The sequence below is a fragment of the Pseudonaja textilis genome, chromosome 8 (assembly GCF_049901715.1).
Source record: "Pseudonaja textilis isolate UNSWEBS1 chromosome 8, rPseTex1.2, whole genome shotgun sequence".
Lineage (NCBI taxonomy): Eukaryota > Metazoa > Chordata > Lepidosauria > Squamata > Elapidae > Pseudonaja > Pseudonaja textilis.
In genome coordinates, this window is record NC_141997.1 from 51,466,241 (window position 1) to 51,486,747 (window position 20,507).

The 20,507-nt window shown below is 46.3% G+C and overlaps 2 protein-coding genes across 3 annotated transcripts in view; one reads left to right on the plus strand and one right to left on the minus strand.

The window, feature by feature from the left end:
• GTF2F2 (general transcription factor IIF subunit 2) overlaps positions 1–20,507 on the plus strand; it is a 71,011-nt gene that overhangs the window by 36,690 nt on the left and 13,814 nt on the right. For both annotated transcript variants that reach the window (XM_026705360.2, XM_026705361.2), the window contains one exon: positions 12,917–12,998. In XM_026705360.2, the coding sequence (XP_026561145.2) occupies positions 12,917–12,998 (82 nt within the window). The remainder of the gene's footprint in view (positions 1–12,916; positions 12,999–20,507) is intronic.
• Positions 5,809–6,900, minus strand: KCTD4 (potassium channel tetramerization domain containing 4). The gene has a single exon (XM_026705362.2). It carries the CDS (start codon positions 6,834–6,836, stop codon positions 6,087–6,089), a length of 750 nt encoding a protein of 249 aa, XP_026561147.1. The 5' UTR covers positions 6,837–6,900; the 3' UTR covers positions 5,809–6,086.

Sequence of the window (20,507 nt, forward strand, 5' to 3'; positions counted from 1 at the left end):
TTGGAACCAGGTTTGGGTCAGACTCCATGTGTGGAGTGTGAAGGATGTGTGTTTGTGTTTATTTTCATGGTCATGGTGTGCACTCAAGATGGCGTTTGATTTCGTTGTACGAGGTGCAAGGACAATAAACTAAACCAAACTAAATGAACAGATTAAGATTGGCAATTAAAGAACAAGAAGAAACGGAATATTATATGATATGGGGTTTATTTTATAAATGGTTGGAAAATAAAGAAAAAAGTTAAAATGAACATAAGGCAAAATGCATTAAGATTACTACCATGATAAGATAAACAAGGATGAGTAGTTTTTAATATGAATGTAACTATTGATATTACAGTAAGAGATGTATATCAAATATAAATACGTGCACAAGATTTATGTACCCAGCCGACACACTGTTGAATTGAAAGATGGATATGTTGTAAAATAAAATAAAAAAATTGGGGGGGAAATGTGAATATAAACCAAGATCCAGAGGGTTACAAAGATAGGTGAACATACCATCACATTAGTGGTCCTGGAGAATCCCCAACCCTTCTCCACATGTTATCTTGAGATCTAGTTCTCCTGTGTGGCCAATAATCCCAGATTCCCGTTGCATTAGAAGTAAGATGAATAATAGAGATGGCACCAGATGGTGAGCCAATTTATTTTTCCTTTTTCTTTTTTAATTAAAAAAAAAGTGGGAAACTTTTTTAAAAAAAAAAAGACATTGACACTCTATTTGTTTCTCGAATTGGGAAATTACTAATAGCGGAGAACGCAAAACCTGTTCATTCCACAAACCCTTTTCTGTATTTTTTTGCTCGCAGCTCTTTACATAATACTGCTTCTCCACAGTGTGTAGCTTCCAAACCAGACGTGAGCTTAAGCAACTGTAGGGTAAAATACTTGGTTGGCTGGAATCGTGGCAAAGAGTGTGAATGCCAAGCCACAATTTAACGAATGTGCTCCGAAGTTAACTTCTGGTTGCGCAAAACGTGGTTTGAGAGGGTGTCCAGTATCGCACCTTATACACCCAACTGGGTGACTTTGGGCCATTCACCAGGAGACAGGGAGTTCTAGTTCTGCCTTAGCTATGAAAGCCAACTGGGTGACTTTGGGCCAATCACCAGGAGACAGTGAGTTCTAGTCCTGCCTTAGCTATGAAAGCCAACTGGGTGACTTTGGGCCAATCACCAGGAGACAGTGAGTTCTAGTCCTGCCTTAGCTATGAAAGCCAACTGGGTGACTTTGGGCCATTCGCCAGGAGACAGTGAGTTCTAGTTCTGCCTTAGCTATGAAAGCCAACTGGGTGACTTTGGGCCAATCGCCAGGAGATGGTGAGTTCTAGTTCTGCCTTAGGCATGAAAGCCAGCTGGGTGACTTTGGGCCAATCGCCAGGAGACTGGGAGTTCTGCTCCTAGGCATGAAAACTGTCTGGTGGGCTTTGGACCAGTCCCTTTCTGTCACCCTAACCCACCTCCCAAGGTGGTTGTGGTGAGGAAACTAGGTGGAGGAAGGTGCGTTGGATATGTTTTGCAATTTGGGTTGTACAATATAAATAAACTAGCTCGATGCCCATGCTTTGCTACGAAACTATGTGGTGGGGCTTAGTTTTTTTGGGAGGAAAATAAGGGAGGGGGGAATTGTGCCTCTGCATAGTAGCATCCATCACAAAATCTCAAAAACCGTAAAGCCTACAAACTTGAAATTGGGCACTTAGGTTCCTCTTGGCTTCTAGGGGCTCACTGAGAAAGGATTTTTTGAAATGGCAATCAGAGCATTTAGTATTTCCTATATTATTGTTATTATTATTAACAATGCTCTGATGCGAAGGAGTTCTACTCCCCCTCCCCACCTGAAAAGAAATCTCTTTCTAATGGAAAACACAAGCAGAGGAGAGGAGGTTCAGTGTTACTTTCACAGCACCAAGCAGCTTTAGTACAGGACAGTTGAGCTAAGCCACGCCCAGGCTCCTTGCTGTCTCCTTGCTGTCTCCTTCCTCACACAGCAAAAACTGCTTCAGTTTCCAAACTTCCTTTTGGTTTGCTCTGCCAGGATCTGTTATACAGGTAGTCCTCCACTTACAACAGTTTATTTAGTGACCAAAGTTAGAACGGCGCTGGAAATAGTGACTTAGGACCGTTTTCCACACTTATGACCATTGTTTTATCCCCATGGTTACTGTGATGACCCGTGACACAAAAGTAACAAAGTCACAAAAGTAGAATAAATTCCCTTTAATGCCTCCAACTTGGCCCTAATTTCCAATTATCCTCAGCTGGAGATCAAACTCTTCCAAAAACAGTCTACCAAGGGACTAAATGCAGTCTGAAAACAAAGTAAAGATAATTAGAAATTTTTTAAAAAGCCAACACAAACCACACACTGAAGTAATTCATACGGCAGGCCAGGATGATAAACTGCAGACTTTCAAAAGATCACGCAGCACCCACAGTTGGGAGGACGCCAAAACCCAGATAAGGCTGACCAAGATGATGCACGCTTTGCTTCCAGCAAGGAGCTATGTGCAAACGCCCCACTTATATCCTGTTCTCCCATCTGCAACTAATGAAGGGAATCAGGGCCCTTTCCTCTCCCGTAAGCCACGTTGCTCCCTTCTCCATTCCTCCCTGCATGCCCTAGGATGAAGAGGGGGTGGCCCTGGGTCTTCCTCTGAAGGCCCAGCCGGACTGTGCCCTTCCCCAGTTTCCTCCACAGCCACCAGAGCCGCACTCCCACTCCTTGTCAGTTGCTCAATCTCCCCCTCAGAATCGGACTCCCAGCAAGGGCATGACAGTGACCTGATCAAAATTCAGACGCTGGGTAACTGACTGGTACTTAATGATGGTTGCAGAGTCCCGGGGGGGTCACGTGACCCCCTTTTGCGACCTTCTGACCGGCCAAGCCAACAGGGGAATACAGATCCGCTTAACGACCGTGTGACTAATTTCACCACCGTGGTGATTCACGTAACCAACGTGGCAGGAAAGGTCTGTAAAATGAGGCGAAACTCCCTTTAAACGAATTTCTCACTTAGCGACATCACTTTCGAGCTCTGTTTGTAGTTGTAAGTCGAGGACTTCCTGCAGAACAGGGCAATGATGCCATCTTGATTCAACGGGCGGCTTCCAGGGGGAAAGCCACGCCTGGTCCTTTTCAGCAAAGGGTTCACAAACACCCTTGTCACACTTCCTTCTCCTCCTCTCCGCCAGTGGCAGGAGCCATTGTCGGTGTGTTGTGTTCAGTTCAGTTCAGTTTAGTTTCCTAAATTAATTTTTATGGGTGGGCCGGCTATTTCGGCTGCAAAGAGATACCCCCCTCTTCACATTATTGTGGTATTCTTTGCTAAGTGGTGAAAGCAAAACAGATGCCTTATATTTTGCAGCTGGTTAACTATCATTTCGAGCCTTAAAATTCTGGTGCTCCTCTCCCCCAAGTTAGTTTCGTTTAGTGTCCTTGCACCTCGTACAACGAAATGAAATGCTATCTTCAGCGTACATTATACATAAAAAATAAAATAAAACAAAAACACACCTCCTTCGCATTCTATACGATTGGATGGAAAACCCCTGATATGGCATGAATGTTGCACTAGACAGTAGAATTCAACAGAGCTCCTGCCCTGGGATAGCAGCTGTTTTTCAGCCTATTTGTCCTTGTTTTTATTATTGTCCTGTACCGTCTGCCAGGTGGTAATAGTTCAACAAAAAAAAAAGGGTGCCCAGGATGAGATGGATCTTTGAGGATGTCTTGAACTATGGCAGCGGGAGCTATAAAGCTCTTCCAAAGAGGGGAGAGGGCAACCAATGATACTCTGGGCCATGACATTAACCCTCTGGAGTGCTTTCCTATCTGCCACTGTGCAATTGGCAAACCCTACAGAGGTGTGTAGTAAGTTAAGATACTCTCTATGGTGCTGCTGTAGAAGGTCACCAGCAGTTTTTCATTCAGTTGTTGTTTTCTGAGAAGCCTCAGGTAGTATAATCTCTGCTGGGCCCTTTTGACCAGGGCTGCAATGTGGACACCCTCAGGTTAGGTCCTCTTTTAGGGTAACACCCAGAAACTTAAAACTGGCCCCTTGCTCCGCTCGGTCTCCACTGATAAGCAAGGACTGCAGATCTGATCGGTTCCTTCTATAATCCACTATCAGCTTCTTGGTCTTATTGGTGTTGAAGACCAAGTTATTGTCTCCACACCACAAAAGTGAGATGGGGATTGTAGGAAGAGGACGCAGGTGAGAAAATAATTTGGGATTTCCCCCACCCCCCCATCTCCCGACACCCTAACCACAGCCCATCTTACATAAAGAATCCAGATTTTTTTTAAAAAAAAACCTTGCTAATAATGTGAGCGGATTTAATATATTAGCAGATTACTCTTAAGCTGCCCTGGAGCGAATTCAACTCCGGAACACACCTGATGGAAATAATTGCAAGTCGTAGTAAATGGAAAGCGACGCCGGACTAGGATAAGGTTTAGCTCTGCGTTTCCCTGTTGGTAAAAAAAACCCCAGAAGATTTCATTACTGTTACATTTGGACAGAAAACCTTGAGTTTTTAAGAAAGGGAATGAAGTTATGACGGGGAAACAAACTCCGGAGCTCGTTCACACCTTCTTATCAGCCTCGAGGGCTACGTGTAATTAAAAGTCTAGTTGTCTTGTTCGATACTCTAGAAGTGTGATATGCACCTCACATCTTACTATAGGTAGTTGTCTCCTCTGCAGGGGTAACTACATTTCCCTCCCTCCCCCTTATTTTGCCACGGACGTGTGTATTTTCTAAAAGATACAAGGTTTTTTTTAAAAAAAAAATGTAAAAGATGATGTGGGTATCGAAGTCTCCTTTTCCGGAACTCTGCACAGTTTTGTCTCGGCGTGCTGTCTAAATTGTTCTCTAAAAGATCAAAATTAATAAGAGGTTAGATGGGGTTTATTTTTTCCCCCTTTCCTTTCCTCCTCCTGTTTTGATAGCTATCATATGACATCCTCAACTATACGTGATGTGGCCTTTTCTGTATTGCTCATTAAATTGGATGTCTGTGTACAATTTTCAGTCGCACTGTGTTTTAGATCGTGCAGCATGATTTACAGGATAGCAGAGACCTCAGTGGTCCTCTAGTCCAACCCCCCATTCAAGCAGGAGACCCTCTTATTTGAGACAAATGGTTATCCAATCTCTTCTTCAAAACCTCCAGCGTTGGATGACCGACAGCTTCTGAAGGCGAATTGTCCCACTGGTTAATTGTTCTAACTGTCAGGAAATTACTCCTAAGTTGCTTCTCTCTTTAGTTAGTTTCCCTCTGTTGCTTCTTATCCTGCCTTCACATACTTTGGAGAATAAGTGGACCTCTCTCTCTTTGTGCCGGCCCCTCAAATATTGGAAGACTGGACTCATGTCCCCTTTGTCAGAAATGGTGTAGGGTCTCCCGCTTGGGTGGGTGGGGGGGGTTGGACTAGATGACCTACAAGGTCCCTTCCAACTCTGATGATCTGTTATCCCCCCCACCCCCACCCAGTCCTTCTTCTCACCAGACTAGATATTCCCAATTCCTGCAACCACTCTGCACATTTTAACATTTCAACCAGTGCAAAACCAAACCATTTTTCTCTTGAACCAGCATCAGAACCCAAGAAGATAAATAACAAGTCAGAAAGCAAAGCAAAGAAAGCATTTTTAAAAATCATTCTTGAGCAGGAAGCCATGCGCTCTGGCCACACTGAAATGCAGACCAGCCTGTTCCATTCTCTGGGCGAGAAAAGCAGAACCCCTGAGCAAAAAGCAGACGGCGAGAGCTTCAACAGCATTCACTTCGATTTCCATCACATCTAACAAACACCTTTTATTATTATTATTATTATTACTACTACTACTACGGCGGTTGTGATTCAAATGGAAACGACGAACTGGCAGGTGGATTTTCTTCCTTTTCTTTCTTTTTTGCTTACAATTGTACATACCATAAGTTCTCACGGAATTCGTGAGCAGCCAACGCTCTGGGAGAAGTCGTTTTGTGAGGACGACATTTGGAAGTTTGCAGGCTGCATGCTCGTGGTCCAGGCGGAGGAGGAAGAGGAGGAGGAGGAGGAGGAGAGATCAATCACTTGATGAAATGAAGGGCATCGCTCTGAACAATTGAGCCTTTTGAGCAATCCAGGCTAGTCAGCAGGCGGAAGCCGCACTTGAGGGCCGTCATGATGGCTTCGAACTTGAGCGTCTCCAAGGTGCAGACAAAGGTGTTGTCTTCCTTCAAGACCAGCCGCGTCCCGTTCTCCGACTTGATGAAGTACTTAAACTGAATGATGTTGGACGAGACGGTAAACTCTTCGGGGAAACCGTCCAGCCGGCTCTTGGAGACCAGCACGATGCGGGATTTGATTTTGGCGATGAAGTCGGGGGCGTTGCAAAAAATCCGGAGGCCCTGGGTACGGTCGTGGCTGTCGGTGATCTCCAGGAAGGTGGCCTCTCGGGAAGCCAGCTGCTCCTTCTCCCACCTGGCTTTCACCGCCTCGCCCAGGAGGGGAAGCTGGAAGAATTCAGCCTCCTGGGCCAGGAGTTTGTTTTCCGTGAAGCCCTCGGGGAGAAGGAGCTCCCCGTTCCTCAGGAAATTCAGAACGTGCCTAAAGAGGAGACCGTCCCTGTCGATGAAGAAGTGGCCCTCGGCGTCCGACGGGCAGAGGGTTTTCCCGCTGACGACTCTTTCCAGAAAGGAGTCGGCGTATTTGGTGAGAGTTTGCCTCTGACTAACGTAGAGGTAGCCGCCAACGTTGAGAGTCACCAGAGACATGTTGGGATGCTTGCCTGGGTCCTTTCCTTCTGACGACGCGCTGCCTTGCTTCTCCTTCTCCATCTCACCTCCCCCGGGTTGGGTTGGTGGGGTGCGCCGATGGTGGCTGGGATGGGCCACCTGTCCCTCTCACCTTGCTCCCCCCCTCCCCTCCCCTCTCTCTCTGGCTCGGTGCAAGACAGGTAGATCTCTTCCCGAAAAGCCCTCGATTCAGCCCCGGGAAGGAAGCACAAGCTGGCGAGGAAGTGCACTAAGCCGTGCATGAGCTTCTCGAGCACAGTTTTGCAGGAGGTGGCGTAGGAACCGTGCGTGTGTGTATGTGTGTCTCTGTGTGTGTGTGTGTGCGCTGCGTTGTTCCCAGGAGCCGGTCTGGAAAGCTGAATTTGCATTTAACCGTGTGAGGGTAAGAAGATGCTTGTTGCAGGGGGTGGGCTGGGGGAGTAGCCTTTTCTTTTCCCCTTGAAGTCCCCAGAATTATAAAGGGAGTTTCTTTTTTTTCCTTCCCCCTGGGGGTGCTGGGCGTAAGAAAGTGGCGTGTCCACAATGCCCACCTTAAGGATGGAACCCAGATTTGGGGGAAGAAAAGACGAGCACGCCTGAAATTTCATGTTCCGTGTTGTGCAAGAGCTTTCCAAGATGCCTTTGTGAATAAAAGCCTTCTGGGGGAAGCAACAACAGGCAGCAAAACCAAACAACCCTTAAAGAAGATGGACTTGGTTTTTCAGAGCTTTGCAGATCTCTGTGGTTGGCCGGTCCTCTTCGTACACAAAGGCAGCAATGAAAAGGTTGAAATCCAGCCGCCCTCCTTCAAAATCCTCCCCAGTCAGGGTGGATTTTATACACAGGATTCCTAGGGTTGAAATGGGCTTTTCAGTAGCCTGAGAACGGGAGCATCCCAGGGGGGTGGTTGTTTATGATAGAAAGACACGCTTTGCCTGCGAATTGCCATAGGAGGGAAAGAAATGTACTGCAAAATTTGATTTACGGGGAGAGGTTTGATGGATGGGTTTAGGGTCCGTCCAAATGGGATGGCTGTTTCTATGGATAAGCGAGGACGAGTTGGTCAAACCTTGGCACACCAGTAACCTGACACCTTAGCAACCCTTTGGGGTTTGGAGAAAGGTGAGAGAAGACGTTGTGACTCGCTTCTGTTTGTTAGCTGCTTTAACAGCTGAGTTTTCAAAAATGCAAACCTTTGGCGTCAAGGTGCAAGACAGAAGGAAAATAGATGGCTGAGGTCTCTTGAGAGGAAGGGAAGGATTCAGGATTATAAGGATATAGATTTTTTATATATATATATATATTTCCATATATATATATATTTATTTATTTATTTTATATTGATATATAAAAAAGCAAAATGCCACTCATGCATCATCACAAAATCTCCACAACGGTAAAGCCTACAAACTTGACATTTGGCATATATGGCTTCTAGGGACTCACTAAGAAAGGATTTTTCCAAATGACCATCGGAGCATTTAGAGTATTTCCTATATTATTATTATTATTAACACGCTCTGATGCTAAGGAGTTCTACTCCCCCTCCCTACCTGAAAAGAAATCTCTTCCAAAGGCAAAACATGAGCAGAGGAGAGGAGTTTCATTTTTAGTTTCACAGCACCAAGAAGCTTTAGTACAGAACAATTGAGCTAAGCCACGCGCAGGCTCCTTGCTGTCCCCTTGCTCACACAACAAATACTCTTTCAGTTTCCAAACAGCCCTCAACTCTCTCACACACTGACAGGACGCTAGCCAGGTGAATACCAATGGATGTTGGGAGGCAGAGGCAGAATTTCCCCCCCCCTTATTTCCTTCCCCCCAAACTTGCCTGATCACATAGTTTTGTAGCGAAGCATGGGTACCCTGCTAGTGTGTGTGTGTGCGCGTGTGCGCGTGCGTGCAGATTGGTAGATGGATGGGTGGGGTTTTTTTGACTTTCCAGTCTAGGGCCAAGAGTGGCTGACCCCATATTCACCGAGCCAGTTCCATGCCTGAGAGAGAAATACCTTCTTGGTCTCCCCGCTGAGAGCCCACCACACAAAACGGGCTTTGCGTCTCCGTTTTAAGTATATATGAATGAATGCACTTATTTGCGTCGTTTTCCCATCGTTGGTTGCGTTCCCTCTCGGTTTTCTCCGAGTCTGTTTTCAATTCCTTTGGCCTGTAAACTGCGCAAAACTAAATGCACGTGACCGAATGCAATCGGCTAAAATAATATACGCACACAACATTTCTGGTTGCCAAAGGTTCGCCTTCAGTCGTGGGAATTGATTCCACGGGTCTCATTCATTAGCCTGCTATAAGGAAGGGAACGTGCAGATTAGCCCATTGAATTCGCAGGTTTAAAAATGGAGATTCCGTTCCCTTGCAGATATTATCCAGATCCTTTATAAATAGCTGCTCTACTGTACTAACAGTCAAATCCTTTCTGTCAACTGTGCTGCTTAGTCCTGTTTTCCTGATGGAACGAAGCCATGTGCTGGCATCACCTTCATGAAAACACCGAATTTCTGGTTCTGGGCAGCTGGCACACCTGAGCATGAGGAAGCAGATTGATTCTTTTCATAACGTCAGGGAACGTCTTCTCTATTTTTCATGGGGTTTATTTTATTAGAATTGCGGAATAAACCAGTTCTGTATCAACCGAAAGAAAAATTCTGCAAAAATTTGAGTAGAATATTCGGGAGACATATAGCTACTCCTTGACTGTCAGCCACAACTGTGCCCAAAATTTCTGATGTTAAGCGAGGCATTTGCGAAGTGAAATTTTGCCCGTTTCCCGGACCTTCCTTGCCACAATTGTTAACTAAATAACAGCTATCGTTTGGTTAGTCACACAGTCCTTAAGTGAATTCGGCTTTCCCGTTGAGGTTTTATTTTATTTATTTGTTTTATATATTTGTCAAGCATATATTAGATAACAGATATAATTGGGAACAAGATTAAGAGTACATGAAATGGGTATGGATAAAAGGGGACATTAGGACAGGGACGGTAGGCACGATTGTGCACTTATGCACACCCCTTACAGACCTCTTAGGAATGGGTATTCCCTTCCTTCCTTCTTTCCTTCCTTCTTTCCTTCCTTCCTTCCTTCCTTCCTTCCTTCCTTCCTTCCTTCCTTCCTTCCTTCTTTCCTTCCTTCCTTCCTTCCTTTCCCTCCCTTTTCTCTCCTCCCTCCATTATTTTCTCTCTTTCCTTTCTTCCCCTTCCCTGTTCTCCTTCCTTCCTCCTTCCTTCTTTCCTTCCTCCCATTCACTCCCTTTTCTCTCCTCCCTCCATTCTTTTCTCTATTCCCTCCCTTCTTTTCTCTCCTTCCTTCCCCTTCCCTGTTCTCCTTCCTTCCCCCTTCTTTCCTTCCTTCCTTCCTCTCACTCCCTCCCTTTTTTCTCTCCTCCCTCCATTCTTTTCTCTCCTTCATTCCTTCCCCTTCCGTGTTCTCTTCCTTCCTTCCTTCCTTCCTTCCTTCCTTCCTTCCTTCCTTCCTTCCTTCCTTCCTTCCTTCCTTCTTTCCTTATTTTATTTGTTTGATTTGTCAACCGCTTACAAGATAATAGGTATAAGTATAAACGTGAGTAACAATACAGGAAATAGGTGCAAGTAAATGGGGATAATAGGACAAGGATGGTAGGCACAATGGGGCACTTATGCACGCCCCTTACAGACCTCTTAGGAACGGGGTGAGGTCACTAGTGGATAGTTTGAGGTTAAAGGAGTTGAGAGGTTTAAGGATGTAACCACAGAGTCAGGCAGTGCACTCCAGGCATTGACCACTCTGTTGCTGAAGTTGTATTTTCTGCAATCAAGTTTGGAGCAGTTTACATTGAGTTTGTATCTATTGTGTGCTCTTGTGTTGTTATGGTTGAAGCTGAAGTAGTCATTGACAGGTAGGACATTGCAGTGGATAATTGTATGTACTACGCTTAGGTTGGACCAAAGGCGGCATAGTTCTAGTTTGTCTAAGCCTAAAATTTCAAGTCTGGTGGTATAAGGCAGGGGTTGCCAACCTTTTGGACCTCAGGGACCACCAAACTCATAATTTTAAATCCTGCGGACCAGAGACCCCCTGGGAAAATCCCCCCAAAAAAGCCTGCAGGAAAATTCCCCACCCTGTTTTCCTACCAATCGATCATTCTTTATTTGGGATCGCAGGATACCGTCTCCAGCTCTGTTCTCAGGGGTAGAGAGAGAGAGAGAGAGAGAGAGGAGAGACTTTTGGCTCCATGCAAGGAAAGCAGCAGAAGCAGCCGAAGTCTTTCTTTCTCTCCCCCCAAATTCCCCCAGAAATGAGTCTTTGCCAGCACAACCTCTTGGAACAGGAGGCCTTGTAGGGTCCCCAAGACTCATTTCTGGCGGAGTTTAGGGGAGAGAAAGAAAGACTTTGGCTGCTTTCCTTGCGTGCAGCCAAAAGCAGAAGAAGAAAGAAGTGGAAAGAAGCAGCCCGGCCAGGTGCGTGGGGCAAGTTCCTCCCCCCTTTCGCCCATCCCCTTGCTATCTCATGTTGTTCGCAGTGCAAGCGACGCAGGCTTTGTGTTCCCATGGGCCATGTGGGTGGCGCAGCCTTGTGTTCCCGCGCAGCCTGGATTAATTGCTTTGGCGGGACATTTCTCTGTGGGCTACCAAAATTTTCTCACGGACCACCAGTGGTCCCTGGCCCCCTGGTTGGCAACCACTGGTATAAGGTATTCTGTTACGAGCAGAAGACTGGAGGACTCTTCTCGTGAAATATCTCTTAATGTCCATTATGCAGTGCGGAGTCCAAACAGATGAGCTGCATTTGAGAATTGAACGTTGCCCATCAGAAGGTCACAAAAGTGTATCACGTGACCCCAGGAATGCTACAGCCGTCATAAACACGAATCAGTTGCTGAGCATCTGAATGTAAATCGCACGATCTCAGAATATATTGCAGCGAGCATTCTGTCCGCTTTGGAGGCCATATTAGCACCAGACAGTTCCACGCTGCCACATTCCCGAGCCTGGGAAAATGGGAGGGGGGGGATTTCTTGGAGCGTATGTGGTTAGACACAATAGCATTCTTTTTCTAAGTCAAGGTCATGTTGTTTCTGCACCTGAGTGAGGGGATCTCTCAAGTTGGGACGGATGGTGATTGGGGCCTGTGATGCCATGATGGGTTCCGGGGGTGGATTTGTAATTTTGTACTTATTGCAAGGAAACCTGGAACTTTCAGATTCGGGATTTCCCAGATGTGCCAGTTTATGTGATGACCCAAAGGGGCCTGGCACAAAGGCAACCTAGTCAGATAATCAACAGGAGTCCCTTTATTATCTCCAACTTTGCCCCCGGTGCCCAGGTTACCTTCGGCTAGAGAAAAACTCTCTCAGGACCAACCTTTAACTGTAGAAAATTCAGTCCAAAACAAGGTGCACACAAACTGTAACTTAAACTCCAAACAAACCAGACTGAAGTCATTAGCTTGACGGGGCAGGAGAAGGAATTGCAGACTTGAAAGCACAGCAAAACTCACACAGTTGTGAAGAAGCTAGGAATACAGATAAGCCTCAACGATGCCAGATAACTCATGATTTGCTTCCAACAAGTTGCTGTATGCAGCTTACCTTTTTATGCACTGGGTTCCCAAGTGCAGCTAATGAAGGGAATCAGGGCCCTTTCTTCCCCCGTAAGCCATGCAAGTCACGTTGCTCCCTTCTCCATTCCTTCCTACATGCCCTAGGAGGAAAAGGGGGTGGTCCTGGGTCTTCCTCTGAATTCCCTCTCCCTTGCTCTACCTCTCCCCTGCTCTGCTGGACTTTGCCCTTCCCCAGTTTCCTCCACAGCCAACGGAGCCACACTCCCCCTCCCTGTCAGCTTCCTCCTCCAAGTCAGATCCTGACAGGGGCAGGACAGTTTACTACTCTAATAAAAAAGACTTCGGAGAGGATGTCTTCTCAGAGTTATTTGTTGGGAGTGGACATTTTCTGGAACGCTGACACACAGGTGTGAAAAATGTTCATAAGTCATTTTTTTTCAGTGACGGCATAACTTCGAATGGTCACTAAATGAGCTGTTGTAAGTTGAGGACTTCTTGTATTTTCCAAAACCGAAAGTGTCTTTTTTTGTTGTTTTGGAGAGAGGGTTTGGTGGGTCTCGGTGCTAATTTGGGTCTCCTTCCATTCCAGAAAAATTGTCCCTGGAAGGAATCGTGGTGCAACGGGCAGAATGTCGGCCAGCCGCCAACGAAAGTTACATGAAGCTGAAAAGGTAACGACTACTGAGGTTTCTTTTTGGGGAGTCTGCAATGGCATACAGGGAATCCTCAAGTTACGACCACAATTGAGCCCGGAAATTACTTCTGTGGCTCAATGAAAACGATTGTTCGGTGAGTTTTTTGAGCCCCATTTGATGAATTTCCTTGCCACCCATCATTGCACTTGTCAAGTTGGTCACATCAAAGGTCAGAGTGACAGGCACAAATTATTCCTAAAATCTGATAAAAATGATTTCAAATGGAATTGGAATAAAATACGATTTAAAATGAAATTGGAATTAAAATGCAATCATTTAGTATATATAAATATATAGATAAATAAAAGATGATCAAATTTTATTTTCCCTTTGAAATGAGAGAGTCGAGGGCTGTTTGGAAACTGAAACAGGATTTGCTGTGTGAGCAAGGAGGACAGCAAGGAGCCTGGGCGTGGCTTAGCTCAACTGTCCTGTACTAAAGCTGCTTGGTGCTCTGAAACTAAAACTGAAACTCCTCTCTTCTGCTTGTGTTTTGCCTTTGGAAGATATTTCTTTTCAGATGGGGAGGAGGAATAGAACTCTTTAGCATCAGAGCATATTAATAATAATAATATAGGAAATATTCTAAATGCTCTGATAGTCATTTGGAAAAATCCTTTCTTAGTGAGCCCCTAGAAGCCAAGAGGAACATACGGGCCAAATTTCAAGTTTGAAATGTATATATGGAAATCTCTTTTTTTATGTGTGTGTGTGTTTATAAAAGCATGCATCCGTGCATATTTATATTTATATATATATAATTTATATATATATATGCTTTTATAAACACACACACACACACACATAAAAAAAAGAGATTTCCATTTAAAAGTTACATTTTTCAAGAACAAAGGACTCTAAAATGAAAGTCTTGCCAAGCTGCGTAGTTGAATGGCGAGAGCTTCACGAAAGACGCTGGGATTCATTAGTCTTCTTTTCTGAGCTGCCCTCTATCTGGAACCGCTTGCTTCAAAGTTCTTCTGGAGATAAATATCCTTTTCATCTGGGCATGAAAGAAAATAATAATCCTTAAAAAGAAAGAAAGAAAAACGGAGGAGACTCATTCGAACAATTTCTCTACTTGAACTTAATACCGGCAGAGATGCTGCGGAATAAATCTTTGGCTTCCCTTCAAATCCCATTCAATTAAAGCACCTGGAGCGACAGCCAGGAGGGCAGAGGTGAATTTTAATTCGTGGGCCCAGGATCGTTCTTGTTATCTTCTCCAGTCTCCAACCACGGAGATTCCTTCCCAATTCGAATTCAGAGCCCTGGGCCTCTTGGTTGGAGATGTCCATATTATCCACAATTGTCCCAAAGGACCCCCCCCCCGTCGTTGTCATCGTTGTCCTCCTCCTCCTCCTGCCTCTGCCTCAACTCCCCACAAACCCCACACCCTTCTAGCACTGATGATGTTCCCTAGTTGGGTCATGAAACGTCTGTACGAAAACAACCAAAAGCTCAGAGAACACCGAGGACCTCACTTTCCTCTCCTCCTCCTCTTCCTCTCCTTCTTCCTCTTCTTCTTCCTCCTCCTCCTCCTTTTCTTTTCTCCTCCACTTTTTCTTCTTCTATTCTTTTTTTCTTCCTCCTCCTTCTCTTCCTCCTCCTCCACTTCTCCTCCTCCTCCTCTCCTTCTTCCTCTTCTTCCTCCTCCTTTTTCTTCTTCTTCCTCCTCCTCTTTTCCTTCTTCTATTCTTTTTCTTCCTCCTCCTCCTTCTCTTCCTCCTCCTCTTCTCCTCTTCCTCCTCTCCTTCTTCCTCTTCTTTTTTCTCCTCCTCTTTTTCTTCTTCTATTCTTTTTTTCTTCCTCCTCCTCTTCCTCCTCCTCCACTTGCCTTCTCCTCCTCTCCTTCTTCCTCTTCTTCCTCCTCCTCTTCCTCCTCCTTTTTCTTCTTCCTCCTCCTCTTCTTTCTCCTCCTCCTCTTTTCCTTCTTCTATTCTTTTTCTTCCTCCTCCTCCTTCTCTTCCTCCTCCTCTTCTCCTCTTCCTCCTCTCCTTCTTCCTCTTCTTTTCTCCTCCTCTTTTTCTTCTTCTATTCTTTTTCTTCCTCCTCCTTCTCTTCCTCCTCCTCCTCCCTTCTTCTCCTCCTCTCCTTCTTCCTCTTCTTCCTCCTCCTCTTCCTCCTCCTTTTTCTTCTTCCTCCTCCTCTTCTTTCTCCTCCTCCTCTTTTCCTTCTTCTATTCTTTTTCTTCCTCCTCCTCCTTCTCTTCCTCCTCCTCTTCTCCTCTTCCTCCTCTCCTTCTTCCTCTTCTTTTCTCCTCCTCTTTTTCTTCTTCTATTCTTTTTCTTCCTCCTCCTTCTCTTCCTCCTCCTCCACTTCGCCTTCTCCTCCTCTCCCTTTTTCCTCTTCTTCCTCCTCCTCTTCCTCCTCCTTTTTCTTCTTCCTCCTCTCTTCTTCTTTCTCCTCCTCCTCTTTTCCTTCTTCTATTCTTTTTCTTCCTCCTCCTCCTTCTCTTCCTCCTCCTCTTCTCCTCCTCCTCCTCTCCTTCTTCCTTCTTCCTCTTCTTCCTCCTCCTTTTTCTTCTTCTCCTCCTCCTCTCCTTCTTCTTCCTCTTCCTCCTCCTCCTCCTCCACAAACCCCACTCCCTTCTAGCGCTGACGATGTTTATTTATTTGATTTGATTCGATTTGTCAATCGCTTACAAGATACGAGGTATAAGTATAAACATATTTATGAATACATGAAATGGATACCTATAAGAAAAATAAAAAGAGACAGCAGTTTCCTAGTTGAGTCATGAAACGCGTGCAAGGGACCGAGGAGCCCACAGTTCAACCCCAAGCAGCAAATCTTCTCTTCTCTCCACATTACAAAGCCCTCCCTTCGCTTTCCCCTCCTCCTCCTCCTCCGTTGGAACTATCGCATTCAAACGACTAGCAGGCATTTTAACGTCCACGTCTCAATACCTGCGAATCCAAGGGTCTCTTTTACAACGCAAGGATTTCAGAGAGTGGATAATTTATTTGGTCTCCCCGCTTGCCAAAGCAGGCCGTGAGGGCTCATCCAGCCTTCCCTGGGCTCCCAGCCAGGCCTTTCTCGAAGCAAGATGTCTTTTGCATGACAAAGAGGCGTCTCTCGAGCGAGAGAATTAAAGCAGGAATAGTTGGCGGGGTTCTTTTCCTGATTTTTTGGGGGGAAAAAAATCAGGGCTAAAGAACCTTCTCAGAAAAAGGAGTTGCCACTTTCTTGACCTCCAACCATCGACTTTTTATTTAAAATTCAGGTAAAGTCGGTGGCTCGGCGGCTAAGACGATGAGCCTGTCCATCAAAAATACGTCTGCTGTGTTGTTGTTTTTAAATTCCTCGCGCTATAAAATTGGATTTTTGATCCGAGGAAAGCTCAGGGTTTTGATTCGTAGTAACGATAACTACTCAGCAGCGTTTTCTTTTCTAGCTGGTGTGTATATATACAAAGAATAGGTGTAAATTGTAACTGAAAATTACATTTTTTTCCCTAATTAATTTAGAGGACGGGGATGGTTTCATTATTGGTCCCAGTTGTAAGGTTTTTTGGGGTGGGCTTATATTTTGATTGACTTTGGTTATATCTGGATTTAGAAAATGCAAAGCCTGGTGTCTGAAATAAATTCAGAAGCAAACATCAGTTTTAAGACACTGAATAATCCAAATAAATGGGGACTACAAAAAGGAAAAAGAAATCCAAACATTTAATAAAACGATTTAAACTAACATTATTTTCAAGGGGAAAAGAATCAAAGAAAAGTCTTAGTTACCTTTGGGACAACCATGATCTGGTGGGCTGAGGATCTCCTTAGACATCAAGGGGCTTGTCTGATTAGCTTTTGTCCCCGGGGGTTACTGTTCTGACCCAGGCTTCGTCAAACGGAATTAAACACAAAACTTGTTTTAAAAGCAAAACCTATTTTATTGCAACGCTGGGAATTACTTTCATTCCCAGCCAGAAGTAATTATAGTTCCCCAAGATAAGCACCCACTTTCAGTGCTATGGAATGTTGCCAAAAACAGAAGCATCCAAATAATTATAACAGAAACCAACCGAAGTACCAAAAAACGACAACAACCAGAGTTCACAGAGCTTCAAGAAGGACTCAAAATCTATTGATTACTTTGCTTCCTGCAAAGGTTTTGTCAGTGAAGTGTTGTAAGTCGAGGAGTGCCTGAAGGGAGGAAGGACAGGCCGGCCGGCTGTTCTGCAGCACATGTTGCGGGCCTTGACTTCCCAACCCATTTACGTCCCCTTGGATGGGTTTCCAATTGTTGACAAGCTTTTGGGAATTGGTTGAGAAAGTGCTTTTTAGCCACAGCCCTTAGACTTACCTAGCGCTTTACGGTGCTTTTATAGCCCTCTCTGAGTGGTTTACAGAGTCAACCTGTTGCCCCCCAATGAGCACCACCCTGGCTCCTTCCCTCCTTCCTCTTTCCCTCCCTTCCTCCCCCTCCCTCCCTCTTTCCTTCCTTCTTCTGTCCCTCCTTCCTTCTTTTGTCCCTCCCTGCTTCCTCTTTCCCTTCCTCCCTCTCTCCCTCCTTCCTCCCTTCCTTCTTCTATCCCTCCCTCCTTCCTTTAACTTTCTCTTCCTTCCTCCTTCCCTCCTTCCTTCCTTCTTCTCACCCTCCCTCTCTCCTTCCTTCCTTTTCCCTCCCTCCCCCTCCTCCCATCCCTCCTTCTTCTGTCCCTTCTTCCTTCCTCTTTTCCTCCCTCCCTCCCTCCCTCATTCCTTCCTCTTTCCTCCCCTCCTTCCTCTGTCTCCTTCCTTCTTCTGTCCTTCCCTCCTTCCTTCCCTCCTTCCTTCCTTCCTTCTTCTGTCCCTCCCTCCTTCCTCTTTCCCTTCCTCCCTCTCTCCCTCCTTCCTCCCTTCCTTCCCCTTTCCCTCCCTCCCTCCTTCTTCTGTCCCTTCCTCCCTCCTTCCTCCCCTCCTTCTTCTGTCCCTCCCTCCTTCCTTCCTTCCTTCCTCTCTCCTTTCCCTTTTCTGTCTTTTTCTTCCTTCCGTCTTCTGTCCCTTCCTCCCTCCTTCCTTCCTCTTTTCCTCCCTCCCTCCCTCCCTCATTCCTTCCTCTTTCCCTCCCCCTCCTTCCTCTGTCTCCTTCCTTCTTCTGTCCCTCCCTCCTTCCTTCCTCCTTCCTTCCCTTCCTTCTTCTGTCCCTCCCTCCTTCCTCTTTCCCTTCCTCCCTCTCTCCCTCCTTCCTCCCTTCCTTCCTCTTTCCCTCCCTCCCTCCTTCTTCTGTCCCTTCCTCCCTCCTTCCTCCCTCCTTCTTCTGTCCCTCCCTCCTTCCTTCCTTCCTTCCTCTCTCCTTTCCCTTTTCTGTCTTTTCCTTCCTTCCGTCTTCTGTCCCTTCCTCCCTCCTTCCTTCTCTTTTCCTCCCTCCCTCCCTCCCTCATTCCTTCCTCTTTCCCTCCCCTCCTTCCTCTGTCTCCTTCCTTCTTCTGTCCCTCCCTCCTTCCTTCCCTCCTTCCTTCCTTCCTTCTTCTGTCCCTCCCTCCTTCCTCTTTCCCTTCCTCCCTCTCTCCCTCCTTCCTCCCTTCCTTCCTCTTTCCCTCCCTCCCTCCTTCTTCTGTCCCTTCCTCCCTCCTTCCTCCCTCCTTCTTCTGTCCCTCCCTCCTTCCTTCCTTCCTTCCTCTCTCCTTTCCCTTTTCTGTCTTTTCCTTCCTTCCGTCTTCTGTCCCTTCCTCCCTCCTTCCTTCCTCTTTCCCTCCCTCCCTCCCTCCCTCCTCCCTCACTCCCTTTTCTGTCTTTTCCTTCCGCCCTCCCTCCCTTCATCTCCCACTAGGAGCCCGGCAGCTCTTCCCCTCTCCTATCCTGAGGGATGTAGAGACCCCCCCTCACCCAGTCACGAGAAAGCGTCGTAACGTCTTCCTAAACCCTGCGTAGCGACTGCGCCCGTGGTCTGCCCCTGGGATTGAACGAGAACGCAGGCAGTCTGTGGACCGGCAGCTCCGCGCTATATGGAGAAGCAGACGGAGCAGACGGAGCAGGGAGAGCGGCAGATGGCTGTGGACTGGGTGGGGAGGGGGCTTTAGCAGGGAAGAAGGGGGGGGGGGCTCGATTGATGCCTCATGCCTGACTTTGCAGAATTCCCTCCGAAGATGGATTCGAGGAGAGCGGGTCAGAAACAAGGCAGGCACTTTATGGCTGCCTTAACAATACATGGTGAACACCTTTGGCGCTTCCTTTGGGCTCCTCCTCCCGGCGGTATGTTTAGCCTGTTTGTCCTGCTTTCCCCCCCCCCCAAATCCCTCTTTGCTCCCCTTGACGGGAAAAGCAGAAGACTTCCAATACAGGAGAATATTTGAGGGGTTCAGGGTTCAAGTGAAGGGTCTTTTTGCAGATGTTTCATTACCCAACTAGGTGGCATCCGCAGGGCTAGAAGGAGAGGGGGTTTTGTAGAGAGGAGGAGGTCTGTGGGGTCCTTCGTGCTCTCTGAGCTTGGTGGTTTTCTTGCAGACATTTCATTACCCAGCTAGGGAACATCATCAGTGCTTTGGGTAGTGAGACATCTGCCAAGAAACAACCAAGCTCAGAGTGGACCAAGGACTCATTTTAAGAGCCTCTGTATACACAGAACACAGAGTCGCAAGTAACTGGCGTGTATTTCCCAGCAATTCCTAAATGTTGTTTTCTTGCAGATATTTCATAACCCAACTAGGTAACATCATCAGTGCTAGAAGGCAGCAGGGTTTGCTCCATTCTTCTAATGCTCGCTGGGACAAGAAACTCAGTAGATACTACAATATTTTGCTATTGGGTTCCCCCGTTTGGCCAAATAGTAGCCTTACTACAGCTTGGAATGGCTAAACGCTGTGAGATTTATAGCCCCTTAATTAAAAGCTGTCATCTTCCTGTGATCTGATGCAACATTTTTATCCCCACGCCTCTATTTTTACATCCGCTAATATCAATATGTAATCTTATTTTTCTTCTTTTTTTCCTTTTTTCCTTTTTGGAGAAACGCTGCTGCCAATTCCCAGTACAAAATTAGGTGTTCTTCGAAGTTTTTCAGCAGGGGGGACTTAATTGAGTTCTTTCCCCCCCCCCTTCCCTGCCAACACATTTCCCTCCCTCCCTGCCCAAATACAAGCCTGCCATTCCAGCTTGGATGCATCACGCCGAGAACTCATCCCTTGCTAGCAAATGTCTGTTATCCTGATAATACAAGTCAGGAAAATAAGGAGCTGTTTAATGAGTCACTGCTCAATCTGGACTGTGCATGAGATGCTAGCTTGGGAGGTATGAAGGACATCATGGTTTTTGAAGCATTGGGCTTTCTGAAATCCTAAACCAGTGGTGGCTAACCTTTCTGGGCTCCTTTGCCCAAAATTGCGCGCATGCTTGTGCGCGCGCGATCACAGGTCAACACCCAGAAGACAATACGCGCGCACCCCCACGTCCCCTGAGCATGCCTGCGCGATTCCCCCCACCCTTTCCTACACTGCGCCTCCCTGCTGATTTTCATCCCGGGCCTATTTTTCGGCTTGCAAAGCCTGCAGAGGCTTCCCTCAAGCCT